At 55.2% G+C, this 12,711-nt stretch overlaps 5 protein-coding genes across 5 annotated transcripts; 1 reads left to right on the top strand and 4 right to left on the bottom strand.

The window, feature by feature from the left end:
- Positions 1-176: 176 nt before the first annotated feature.
- Positions 177-1,352, bottom strand: BZA05DRAFT_389251 (uncharacterized protein). The gene is made up of 2 exons (XM_051482749.1): positions 905-1,352; positions 177-827 (listed from the first exon to the last, which is right to left on the bottom strand). The coding sequence occupies exons 1-2, from the start codon at positions 1,198-1,200 to the stop codon at positions 200-202; spliced, it is 924 nt and encodes a 307-aa protein (XP_051341872.1). The 5' UTR covers positions 1,201-1,352; the 3' UTR covers positions 177-199.
- On the top strand, positions 1,334-2,203 carry BZA05DRAFT_214364 (uncharacterized protein). Its single transcript, XM_051479638.1, has one exon. It carries the CDS (start codon positions 1,467-1,469, stop codon positions 1,995-1,997), a length of 531 nt encoding a protein of 176 aa, XP_051341873.1. The 5' UTR covers positions 1,334-1,466; the 3' UTR covers positions 1,998-2,203.
- BZA05DRAFT_214375 (uncharacterized protein) lies at positions 2,007-2,450 on the bottom strand. The gene has a single exon (XM_051479639.1). The coding sequence runs from the start codon at positions 2,355-2,357 to the stop codon at positions 2,076-2,078; it is 282 nt and encodes a 93-aa protein (XP_051341874.1). The 5' UTR covers positions 2,358-2,450; the 3' UTR covers positions 2,007-2,075.
- A 54-nt stretch (positions 2,451-2,504) lies between these two features.
- BZA05DRAFT_442359 (vacuolar import and degradation protein-domain-containing protein) lies at positions 2,505-4,111 on the bottom strand (the record flags this gene model as incomplete). The annotated part of the gene is made up of 3 exons (XM_051486747.1): positions 2,505-2,926; positions 3,076-3,226; positions 3,317-4,111. The coding sequence occupies 3 exons, from the start codon at positions 4,109-4,111 to the stop codon at positions 2,505-2,507; spliced, it is 1,368 nt and encodes a 455-aa protein (XP_051341875.1).
- Positions 4,112-8,254: 4,143 nt separating this feature from the next.
- On the bottom strand, positions 8,255-10,798 carry BZA05DRAFT_214417 (uncharacterized protein). The gene is made up of 2 exons (XM_051479640.1): positions 9,232-10,798; positions 8,255-9,131 (listed from the first exon to the last, which is right to left on the bottom strand). The coding sequence occupies exons 1-2, from the start codon at positions 10,706-10,708 to the stop codon at positions 8,386-8,388; spliced, it is 2,223 nt and encodes a 740-aa protein (XP_051341876.1). The 5' UTR covers positions 10,709-10,798; the 3' UTR covers positions 8,255-8,385.
- Positions 10,799-12,711: the final 1,913 nt, after the last annotated feature.

Below are 12,711 nucleotides of genomic sequence, written 5' to 3' on the forward strand. Positions count from 1 at the left end.
TGGGAGGGGGAGGGGGGATAGATACGGGAAGGAAGGGAAGGGGGCGGTTGTATGCTCTACGAAGTGATGATGATGATGCTGCTTGAGGAGTTTTGGGTGCACCGAATCTGATTTGATTATTCTTCATGCCTCCCCATCTCCGTCCGTGCGTGAAACAAACCCCCTCCCCCCCTCCCCCCCTTCCAAAACCCCCCTACCACTACCACTCCGGATCCTCCCTCCTCCTAAAGCAAGCCACAAACTTCTCGCCCCCATTCCTGGCCACCTTCTTCCCCTCCTCCGTATCACCCATCATCGTCTGCACGCCCACATCCCCCACGAGCTCGCTCTCCTGTAACCTGATCCACAGCGGATGCTCCTCAAAATGGGCTACCATCCACCTGTGCAAATCCTGCACATCAGTAATCGTGTAAACGATCCCGCCAGGCCTTACGACATACGCATACTCGGCACACAGCCCGGGACTAACGATCCGCGCCTTATGCTTCCGCGCCTTAAAGTGCGGGTCGGGAAAGCACAGGAACAGCTTGCTCAGCTGCGCCTTGTCGAAGATGTTCGGTAGGAACTTCATCGCGTTGCCGCGGAGGACCGAGATGTTCCCGTAGGTCCCTGGATGCTGCAGGCGGAGCGCGGAAATCCGCTCCGATACGTACTCCGTCACTTGCAGCCGGATCTCGAGTCCCAGCAGGAGCGTGCCCGGCAGCTTGGGCGCCAGAGACACCAGCAGCCCCCCGAAACCGCAGCCGATATCCGCTACTTCTACTTTCTGCCCCGGCGCTATGGCGGGGTAGTGTGCGCTCCAGTCCAGCGCCGCGGGGTGCGGCGGACTGCCACATAGTCAGCACCCTTTTCGCCCCTCCCCCTGCCCAGCACCCCAGAAACAGTAGGATAGAAAGTAACGTACTACTCGAGATTATGATCACTAAACGGGTTCGCGTGCGCGCGCTGGCGGTAGTACTTTTTCTTTGGCAGCTTGATGTCGCCTTTGCGCGCCGTGCGGTACTGCGCCTTTTCGCCGGTGCGGATGCCGCTTGTGTCCTCTTCATTGGTTGCGGGGGCGGAGGGGGCGGGGGCGGAGGGGGCGGTGGTGGTGGTGGGTGAGGCTGGGGCGGAAAGTTTTTGGCGCTTTGCTACTGGCGCGGAGGCGGGAGAGGGAGGGGGTCTCGTGTCCATTGGGGTCGGGGTTGTGGTGTCGGACATTGCGCGCGTGTTGTGTTGTGTAGTAGTGTCGTTGCGGGGCGGAAGTGGAAGTGAAAGTAGTGGTGGTGGTGAAAGTGGTGGTGGTGGGGTGCGGCTCTGCGGCGGCGGCGGGAATTGGGTTTTATTTGTCTGGTCAGGCTTGACCCGTCTCGTCCATTATTCTTCACATCCGACACATCGGCTCCGAGATTCGGAATCGTAAATTTCACCTTCACCCCCGGGCGCACTATTTTTAGAGTAGATAGACGTTGCTTGGAACTTGGGAGATGGAAGGCTGGCTGGAAAGTAGGCTGAAAGGCTGGAACTCGGAAGGCTGGAAGGTTGGAACGTTTAACTACTTCTTCTCCACCTTCTTCACCTTCCTCACCTTCCCCGTCCCCGTCCCCGCTCTCAGTGCCTACCGCTTCCCCACACTCCACTACTTCCCCGCACTGTCTGTCTGTCTGTCTGTCTGCCTACCAACTCCACCTCCACGTCATGAGACCGCAACCGTATGTACCGTATGTTGGGGCCCGCAACAGCGATCGCCAGGCCAGGCGGGTCTAGACCAAAAAGCAAGCAACATCCAGCGTAATATTCAGCTTCCCAAGATCCAAACCGCCAGCACACAATACGTAGTTCGGTATTCCATGTCATCTCGAAGTCTCGTAGTCTCAACACCATTGATTCTCAAGTCCCCAGGTAGGTGGGGCGAGGATATAAAAGTTCTCAGTCTCAATCTCAATCAACCAGATGAAAAATGCGAAGAACAAAAAAAAGACGAACAAACAAGATCAAAAAGCAAAGCAAGCAGATAGCCACACCACTCCGCACCACACATTCAACTACTGACCACACCTTCAACTACAGGCCACCAGTTCGTCATCCGTCATCCGTCATCGAGCGCAAGGAAAATCAACAGTATCATAAGCATCAGCATCATCATCAACATCGGCAATCCGGTTACATATCCCCTCGTCGAGTAATAGGGGAGATAGGGAGTGAAGAGGGAAGGGGAATTGGTTTGGTGGTGGCCATTGCCATATCATGACGCGACATAAGCAAGTAGAAAAAGAAAAAGACGTAAAAAAGAAAGGAAACAACAAAACAGCAAATAATAATGGTGAATGGAAAGAATCCAACAACAATAATGAGACGCCCATCCGAAGAATGTTCATGATCAATCAATCAACCAACCCACCCGTACTCCCGGATATGTTCCCAGATATCCAACCAACAGCAACAACAATAAAAACCAATCAATCAAACTGACAGATGACAGCAAACGAGCAAGGGAAACCCAATTATAACAGCATTAAACGCCTTCACCGGAACTCCACGCAAGCAAACGTCCTCTCAGGCACATGCTTCAACTGCAGCTTCTGGAACTTCTCGCTCTTAGCGTGGAAGTATATGCCATCCACCGTGCCCGACACCTGGTTAAAGCAGATGTAGTAGAACCCCTCAAAGCTGGCGCCGGTAATCTGCCGCACCCGGTGGTCCGGCACGAGGAAATACTCCTTCCAGCGCATAAAGATATTTTCCTTCTGGGCGAAATTCGTGTAGTTGAACTCGGTATGCTTCGCCTTCGACACGAGTGGCCGGAACGACGGGAACCGCGACCAGTGCTGGAAATCGTTCTTCTCGCTCGATCCCCACTCCGGCCTGCGCGTCTGGAACGAGTACTTGTCGCCGATCATTTCCCCTTCGAAGTAAGTCGTGAGGGTCGGGTGATCCTCCGTAAGACCTGACACCACAAAATCAGCCAACCACCCAGCCAAGCGAAGCAAGCAAACAAAGGAAGGCCGCCCGCCCGCCCGCCACCACAACCACCACCACCACCACCACCCTTTTCCTTCCTCCGGTACGGGGTGCATCCATCCAAGAATCCCATACCTTTAATGCGGAGATAGCCGCACAGGAACGACTCGGCCATGTCGACGTGCTTCAGCTCGACGTGGACTTCGTACGTGGAGCGGTCACTAGTCTGCTTTCCGACGAATTTACTCCCGGGGCGCAGGAACGAACAGCTGTAGGACGGAAGAACCTGTTGTGCCAGAGACCATCATTTCAGCAACAGTACCACAACGGCATCCCCACCCACCCAACCACCCGCCTCCCGCGCCCACCCACCCACAGCTGTAGCCGGGGGTGTGTCATCGCGCTCGACCCGTGTTCCGTAGTCCGAGAAACTTACGCGTTTTGTAGAGAAATCATGGTCCGGTAAAGGCACAGATAGAGTGTCTAGCGTAGAGGTGGCGTTGCTACTGTTGATACTGCTGGCGTTGCCGCCGACGGGTGCTGTTGATCGCTGCGTGAAAATTTTCCGTGCCGTCGCCACGGTGGTGGGTGACGGGGCTGATTGCGGATCTTTATCGGACGACGACGAGGCGAAGGCGGAGTCGGGGGAGGACGGCGTTCGTTCTTCGCCCTCCGCCGCCGTCATTGCCGTTATTGGCGATGCCACTGCAGTTGTTGTTATAGTTGTCTGTGTGGTTGTGGTAGTGGTGGTAGTGGTGGCTGTAGGTGCGGTGAGTGTTGTGGTGGTAGCCGTGGTATAGACCTTCTCTTCATCGGCCGACAGCAGCGGCGGTGGTGGTGCGGGTGAAGTGGTCTGTTCGAGAACCTGGTCTTCCTCCGGACACGGCTCGGTGCCGTTCTCGGCAGCGATGGTAGTGGCGGCGGTTGTCGCTGCGTCCTGCCGCAAGTCGTGTTCAAGGTGGTCCTGCTGTGCCCAACCGGCAGCGGTAGTGGCGGCGGCGGCGGAGGAGGTGGTGGTAGTAGGGTGAGTGTTGTGGTGGCTGTGGTGGTGGTGGTGGTGGATTGAGGAGGTTTCCTCTGGGCACGCGAGCTGGATGCGTTGCGGACGCAGCAGGATATCGGGGGAGGTTGCAGTGATCTCGACGGTGCTCTGGTTATTCGGAGTAGGCATTTTTCTTTTTTTCTTTTCTTTCTTCGGGGATTATATCGAGGAGGGAGAGAGAAGGCGTTGTATTCTGGTATGAGAAGGAGGGACAATCTCTGATATTTACAACTTTAGAGTGGGAAGAGGAATGGGAGGTCGTTCGGCGTGATTTTTTCTTTCTTTCTTTTCTCGTGCACGCACGCCGGCTGATTGGTGGTACGGGACGGTTGGTGGTTGTAGCGAAGTGGGAGACTCGGCGGAGGAGTTGGAGTTGAGAGTTGGAACTGGAGTCAGAACTAGAGTTAGAGGAGATGCCGTCGGAGACTCGGAGGTCAACGAGCGGTAAAGGCCTACTATTAACTTCGCGGTAGCGGACAGTGGCGAACGACGTATGTATGCGGAGGAGGAGGGTGGATGGCAATGTCGGTATGCAAGCAGCGATGGAAGACGACGACGACGCTATGGGTACGCAATTGAGGATGTCTCAGAGTGAACAGGTTGGCAGATTGAGTATATTTTCTGCTACGAGATTGTGGGAATTCCAGTTGTTATCGGGACGCACTGCGGGGCGGGCAAGCGGGAGGCGAGGGCAAGCGGGAGGGAGGGCAAGCGGTGGGAGTGGGAGGGGAGATAGAGGATTGGATTGGACTGCGTGCGAGGGCGAGGTCGTCCGTCAGTTCGAGGGGGAGGGGGGAAGTGGGGAGGAAGAGGGGGGGAGAAGAGCACAATGGTGACGAGGAGGACGGGGACGACGACGAGGAGGAGGGCGGCCAAGAAGAGCAGACAGCCACACCGCTGGGTGACCGGATGATGTATCTTTCGATGGGCCCATGGATGTATGTAAGTGATGTGTGTTATGTAGGTATCGCAGCAGCTGCGGCGGCGGCATTAGCTAGGCCTGCGGATTCTACTTCGCGACCATGTACTCGCAGCTGGACATCCCGTGCGCGACGAATTCCAGCATCTTCATTCTAGGTATGCCCGTGCGCCCTTCGCCGGCTCCGGACGAGGCGTCCAAATCCGTCTCTCCTGTGACGCATCGAGCCCGCGAAGGCCCAGGGCGCTGAATGCTTTAACTATAACTAACGGCTGGCTCTCTTTCTTCAGCTCGTCGCTTCTCCACCATGTCGACGATGTCCCGGCCATTAGTTAGAGTTATGTAGCGCTCGCCATCATGCTCTCGAGCAATCGCGATCGCACCCATCACCATCTCGTGCCTGCCTGCAGCTCGCCATCCTCGCCCCTCCCCCGTGCTCGTGCTCGTGCTCGTGCTCGGCAGGGTAAACGACCGCGTCCTCGTCCTCGTCTCGGTCTGCCCGGAAACCAACCCCCCCTCCCCCCCCAGAACAGTTCAACTGTGGTTATCTTCCCCCAGATGTCGACCTGTCAGAAGGCGCCGACAGTAAAGCGTCAGATCGATGGTCTCCCGGACCAAATCGATCTCGTCCACCCCCCCTTCCCTCCCCCCCCTCCCCCCCTCTAACTCCCCACTCCTGCCGCCGTCCCACCCGCTGTGCTGTACACTACCCACAGTCCGGCACCGCACCGGCCCAGCCAGCCTGGAAAGTGCCGAGTGAGTAGTGGGGGTGGGTGGGTTGGGTGGGTGCGACCTCCAGCAACAGCAGCAGCAGCAGCGCCGCCACTTCACCATTCACCAACCCCCTCCCCCTCCCTCCCACCTCCGAGCCAGCCTACTTTACTTTGCTTTACTTCACATCGAACCTGCAGCCGATCTTGCCTCTGTCCCATCCCTCTAACTGCCCTCTACCCTCTACCCACAGCACCCACTATGGAAATCTGCAGTCGTGATATGTCGAGAAGATAACCTCTCGAGGAGTCAAACGCCCTCTCTTCCTCTCTCTGTCCCTCTGTCTCTCTCTGCCTCCCTCCCTCTGCCTGTGTCTGTCCGTCTGTCTATCACCACGCCTCGCGCATCCGAGATTGAGAGATCAGAGATTGGCGGTTTATAGCTACCACCCACCTATTTATCACGTCAGCAGTGGGACACTGGGAGAGGTGCGATTAAGCCCATGACATGCCAATCAAGATTGAGTTTCAGGTACCACCCTTATGCGTCCTCCAGCGTGCTCCAGTGTGCTCCAGCCAACGCATGGCACCGAGTGATATCAAAAGTGTCGAGGCGGTCATTGCCGAGCCGAGCGAGAGAGAGAGAGAGAGAGAGAGAGAGAGAACCCCACTTTCCCCTCAGCACAGCACAACCACCAATAACAACGTTGCGCGCCGCGGGGCTGATAGTAGAGGAGAGGAGAGCTATGACGATTTGTATCGCCAACTCTGGGTCTGGGTCGCTGATAATTACTGAAACTGTTCTCCCCGTCACAAAAAGAAAATACTGTCGTTTCTAGACTCACAAGTAGAGTGCCGTAACCCGTTGACTGCCACCCCCTCTTTCCCCTCTATCCCCAACCGGCCAGTTATGGCCAGCAGTCGTGGCAATCTACAGGCGGTGACGATTTGCATCACCGACTCTCGACTCTGATAACCACCGAAACTATGCCCCCTCCCAAATACCGTTCTTCCGCGACCCAGAGCGGAGTTGACTGTAGAGTCCCATGGTGTCAACCCCCTCTTTCCCCTCCACCCTCTATCTCCCTCCAGCCAGTCGTGGCTATCCACAGGCGGTGACGATTTGCATCACCGACTTTGATAACCCCCTCTTTCCCCTCCATCCCCATCGGCCAGCCAGTCACGGCCATCTCTGTACAGTACAGGCGGTGACGATCTTCCACCACCACCACCACCACCACTACCACCACCACCACCACCACCATCACCACCGCTAAACATCCACATCCACAATCATCGTCACCGTCACCACTCACTCACCACGCTACTACCATATACAACCATAGTGGATATAGGTAATTCATCATAACGCCTTTGAATTTGATACATAAGTACAGTTCAGTTCGATTTTCCCTTCTTACTTCTTCCTGCCCTGTTCCTCCCTTATTCCTCCCCTTCCTCCCTTCCTCCATTGTTCCTCCCCACCTCAATATCCTCCATTTCCTCTGTATGAACAGTTCCCAGCCTAGCCTATCTACCCCCCCACTTCCCCTCCCTTTCCCGCTCCTTCGCTCCCACGCGCAAGCAAAAACAAAACGAAACACATCAAACAGCAAAAACAGCAACAGCAACAGAAACAACAGGATTGATACAGACGGGTAGAAGGATATAAGGGGGTAAAGAAGTAAGTAAGGGTAATATTAAAGTATATAAGTAAAGTGATATCCGCCACAAAGAGCGTCCAGAAGAATGAAAAGAAAGGCCGTAGGCCACAGGTAATAGTTTAGAAATCTATAGTAAAGACAGTAGGTAGTAGTAGTAGGTAGCAGTAGGTAGTAGAAGTAATAGTAGTAGAATAGTAAGAATAAGAATTACAGTAATTGGTATATGAAGTATGTAACTCCGCGGGGGCAAAATAGGAGAAACGGAGCCCCGCAGAGCCAAAAACAAACAAACAAACAAAAAACAAAACACAAGACAAAAAGCAGAACGAATGAATGAATGAGCGGGACGGGAAAAGGGATGTACCTATCCAGCAGATGAGGCTGAAGTGAAAGCTGAAACAATAGCGGAAGCAGAAGCAGAAACAGAAAACAAATGAGTGTGGTGATGTGTGATGTGATGTTTGTGTGTCCGTGGAAAGAGAAAGAGTAAGAAAAAAAATCGACAACGAAACCAATCCAAAAATCAAAGATGCTGCCCCTTTTTTGTATCGTCGGTTTGCGAGAAAGCCGTACGAGAACGATGTGAAAAAAGCCTAAAGCCCAAAACCAAAACCAACCAACCCCCCCAATCCAATGGGCGTGCAAACTGTGTAATCCTCCCTATCCCCCCACCCCCATGCCATGCGCGCGCCGAACAAAATGTATTTACAGGAAGAATAGTGATGGAGCTCGATCCAGAGAGTCAGAAACAGGAGCACGAAGCGAATTCGAAGCCGGCCCCCAAAGAAACAAAGGATATCATATGCCGAACGGAAACAAAGCCGAAAGACTCAAAACCCCCCTGGTAGTAGCAAAAGAGAAATCAGAAAATTGAACATTGTAACTCCTCATGCTCCCCCAAAATGAAAAATGAAAAACTAAAAGTAAACCCGTTGTATAGAAGGATGAAAACACCAGCCGCCGTTGCCCCCGAGCCGATCCCCCTGCCCGACTTCGAGCCCCGTTTTTAGAATGCGCCGACAATAATGATTGGGTGAATTGGAAAAAAAAGGTGTATCGGTAGAGACTGGCAGAGACCGTCAAACTCCTCGGCGGATGCGTGGGTGCGGGTTACACAACTCCTATGGCCGGCGAAAATCCCATGCCCTTTGAGCTGACCCGTTCCAAGCCCCCGAGGTTTTCGTCAAATGTGCTTTTGATCGGACTGAGATCAAAGTCGAATTTTTCATCTGTTGGGGTTTCCATGGTTCGTAATTTCAATCGTAATCCCCCTCTTTCTGGAGACGGCGGGAACCCGTCGACTGCCCGAATCAACTTCTGCTTCAACCGTCCCGTCTGCACCACTAGGTCCCTCAGCATATCCGTGTCGAAGTGCACTTTGCCGTTGGGGGTCAATCCAGTCGAGTTTCGCCGTGAGGCGTCTGAACGTTGTCGATGCTGCATCTTTTCCATCATGCTCTTAGCCACCTCTATGGGATCGTTCCTATCGATCGTCTTCCTGGAGACCGGCGAAGTCGTTGATGGTGCTGGCGAAAGGTGCCGACTGGCCCGATATTTCGGCGTGGACGAAAGGTTCTCGTTCGAGCCAAAGATATCGTCTTCTAGGGACAGGGCCGAATGGCGCGTCGACAGCGTGTATGCATTGTTTTCGTCTGATAGTCGATGGCTTAGCTCCCTTCGACGTTGAGGGGACCAGGTGTTCTGACGATGTAGCGTCTCCTTCTTAAGGGGCGCGTCTTCTTCGTCATCATCCAACGTGGCCAGGGCGATGATGCCATCAGCCTCGTCCCACATGTCGCTATCTGCTTTGTTACGGATCCCCTTGGCAACAGCGAGCTCGCGCAACCGTTTCAGATCTGAAAATCATGTCAGCTAACTAGTCCCAATACGTAAAGAGCGGGCAGAGAGTTGAGGGGGAGGGGGGTGGGGAAGAAAAAAATTGCAATGCAAACGGACCTTCGACAAGCAACGCAAATTCCCTCACACATCCGAGGTGACCAATGATGCTGGCTTGTCTCTCTTCGATCGCTCGAGGAATCACCATTTCGTTCTTGCACGTTCCAAACTCGTCGTCTTCATCCAAGAAGTCATCATCCCAGTTCTCGCTTGGTAACGGTGTTCTGCCTCGCAGGGTATTGACAACTGGCATGCTCTGACTGCGAACGTGAATACTCGGCGCCCTCCTTCCGGTTCTGGTGGAGGATAGGTTGCTTTCCTTGGCGTGCACCGTCTTTGGCCGGTAACCGTTACTGGATGTCGAGGTGTGAACGGAGACACCATCGTTCCAATCCAGAATACTGTTCGTTTCCCGCATGCTGGAACCGTCTGCCGACCAGCCCTCACGGGCCGTGCCGAAGCTAGTGTTGCTCCCGTTGCTATGCAAGCCTAGACCCGTGCGCGAGTTGTAGGGCCGTAATCCAGGTCCGGACAGGCGGTGGTGGAGTTGATGGTGGAGTTGGTGGAGGTGATGGTGAGGGTGGTGGTGGTGCTCGTCACCGGCCGGTTTCGAGGGAATATCCCAGTCGCTGCTCCAAGCATCTTCCTCCTCGTCCTCGACACCGAGCCGCTGCGCCGTATGCGTATTGTCGTTGGGTGACGAGTTCGCGCGATCCTTTGTCGCTTTGGTGGGCACCGTGGTGGTGTTGCTGGTGCTGGTAGTGGTAGTGGTGGTATGGGGTAGGTCGTAATCATCATAACTAGCGTGCAAAGGAGAAGATCGTGTATCGTAACACCTGTCGGTATCGAAGATACGGTCCGCCCGTATAGGCGTCATCTCGGAAATCCGAGTCCGTATCGAATCAAAGAGCGTGTCGCTCCCGAAATCATGCTCGCTCTCACTCCCGATCAAGGTGGACGCCCGTTCCGAAGCGCTCATGATGGATAGTCGGTGACGGCGCAGACCGTGAACAGCAGGAACACTGGATAGCGATTCTACCGAGCCGTGTTCCGGTTGTTGTAGTCCTTCAGCCTGCTGTTGTGGTTGCTGTTCTTCCGATTGGGCGCCACGGTCGGGTGATGTCTCCGAATGCTCCGAAGGTTGTTCGTCGAAGCCCAGGTCGAGTAGCGAAAGCGACTGTATGGGGGGTAATGAAATTCGTCGCATCTGGTCGAGCGCCGCCGTGGTGGGTCTCGAATTGTTGCGATAAGAGTGGTATGGCAGGTTGAGCGCATCGGAGGTGGAGTGTCTTCTAGCGAAGACAACGCTCCCGCCCCCCATGGATCGCCTTCCGGCTAGTCCACCGTTGATGTCGTCATCGTTGAGGTTCGTTTCGGTCGGGATGTTTTTGTGTGTCGCAACGCCCAAAAGGTTCGAGAAAGAAAAGGACTTGCGACGGCTGCTGAATCGGGCGGGGAACGAGGCGGTCGACGATCGCTGCCGGGTCGATCCTCCTGCTGCTACTGCTCCGCGCAGCTGTTGTTGCGTCTCACCCATCTGCTGCGAAACCGGTCGCGACCCGATGTAAAATGTGGAAGCGGTGTCGGTGTAGAGAGAGTTCGTGTCGAATTCGTGGCTCGTCTTATCGGAGGGGTTATGGCTGCTGCTGTCGACTGCGTCTGCGGATACCAAGGTGGGGCCGTAGCTACGTCTAAAGAAATCAGGAACGATCCGCCGGATGCCAGTCGACTTCTTCTTCAGTTTCGTCGGGCCGGAACCGAGCTGGGGATTCTTCTGTCGTTTCGCAGGGAAGAAAGGGCGCCATACATCGACCGACTCGGTATTGTTGGGGGGGCCGAAGCGGGAGCGGGCAAAGTCGAGGTCGAGGCCAGACGTGGACGGTCGCTCGACGGGGTAGGGTGAGGGAGGGTTAGAGTGCAGCTGTTCGCCAGCGGTGGGTGGTTGGTAGATAGCAGCGGTGGATGGGCGCCTCTGGAGTCTTGGCGGCGGTACAGGTGAATTGGCTCTGGATAAACGCTCCGCTGGAGATCGTTTGACTAGTTTGTTTCTGGTAGGAGGGCGCGAGCTCGGTTGCGAGGCTGCCCAGGAACGTGTGCGGGAAGAGGAGGACGTCGAGGATATAGTGGACGACGGGCTGGACGACGACAGAGAACTCCCCGGCGAGGACGAGAAAGACTCTGACAGCCGGCGCAGCCATTTACGAGACGTGGACGACCGGGAGTGTGCTGAAGCTATGCAGGCGGACGTAGGCGTGAGTTGGGAGAAGGTCGACTCGTTCGCAGGCGTGCACGTATGCTGGCCGTCGATGGACTCCTCAATCAATGGAGGTGTGCTGGAATTAAACGCTACAGGCAGGTGGCCATAGTGCGGAAGAGCCAGAGCGAGGCCACAGGCAGCAATGCCCACGGTCGAGGTGGCGCAGAGCTATGGGGGAGAAACGAAACGCGTCAATTGCAGATAAACAACGGGCGGGCTTTCGAGAGCGGGAGGAGGGGGGAGTGGGGGAGAGTGTTCCTCATGATTCTGAGGGGATTACTAACGGTGGAGATGGTCTGCATACTGAACTTGGTATTCAGACTGACTCAATTCACAGCAGACGGCAGAACGAGCTCATTGCATCCAAACGAGACTACTGGTTGGCTGGTGGCGCGCTGTGAGTTGGCGAATGAACTCCGACTTTCTCGAGTGGGGTGGACCAGCGGGGTTTGAAGGGCCCCAATGCTACGTTGAGCTTGTTATCAAGATGGATTGAGTTTGAACTGGCGTTCTGAGGCGGGGAGAAACGGCAGTTATCGTGATGCTGGAAGTGCTATAGGGGGGGGGGGGTGGGGGGAATGTTTTGTATCGAATTGAGGGTTTCGAGTGATGGCAGCGAGCAAGGCCTAGGGAGGCGGGAAAAGGGAGGAATTGACGATCCGGCGCCGAATCAACAAAGGGTCGTGAGGGGGGACAGACACTACTACTACCAGAACGAATGTACTGAGACGATTAGGAAGGGGGAGAGCGAGGGAACTGGGGCAAGCGCGAGTGAAGGAGGAGGCGGAGACGGAGGCGTAGGAGGGAGAGGGTGGAGGGGGGGATAGGGAAGAAGATGGAAGGGAGGGAGAAGGGGGAGAGAGGAAGGGACTGGGGGGGGACGAGGTTGCTGGCCTTCAAGATGAGCAAAGCGGCGTAGTAGTTTGTTGTCGTGGAGGTGGATATGTCAAAGAGAAGGCTAGGAACGGGAAGAGAACAACAACCATTTGGATGCGGCCAACGAAAGCCGGCCATAGCGGTTTTCGCCTCGGAGCAGACGGTGACTACTCTATTCTGGAGCATCCGTTGAAAGTTGCTTTTGCTGCCCGTTGGCAGGCTTGGACACTGCTAGCAGTCTAGGACGGTAGAGGAGAGGAAATGCTCTAGCAGTTACACGAAAGCAGCATTAATAGTCTCGTCGTAAGGGACCAAACGCCGCGGGTGCGCGAGCACGCCTCGATCCTCCCGTGCACTGATCCGCCCTGGAACCCGGGGAACGTCCTCCCTCTCTCTCTCACACACAC

The sequence above is a fragment of the Tricharina praecox genome (assembly GCF_024521635.1).
Source record: "Tricharina praecox strain CBS 144465 chromosome Unknown BZA05scaffold_5, whole genome shotgun sequence".
In the NCBI taxonomy this organism is placed as follows: Eukaryota; Fungi; Ascomycota; class Pezizomycetes; order Pezizales; family Pyronemataceae; genus Tricharina; species Tricharina praecox.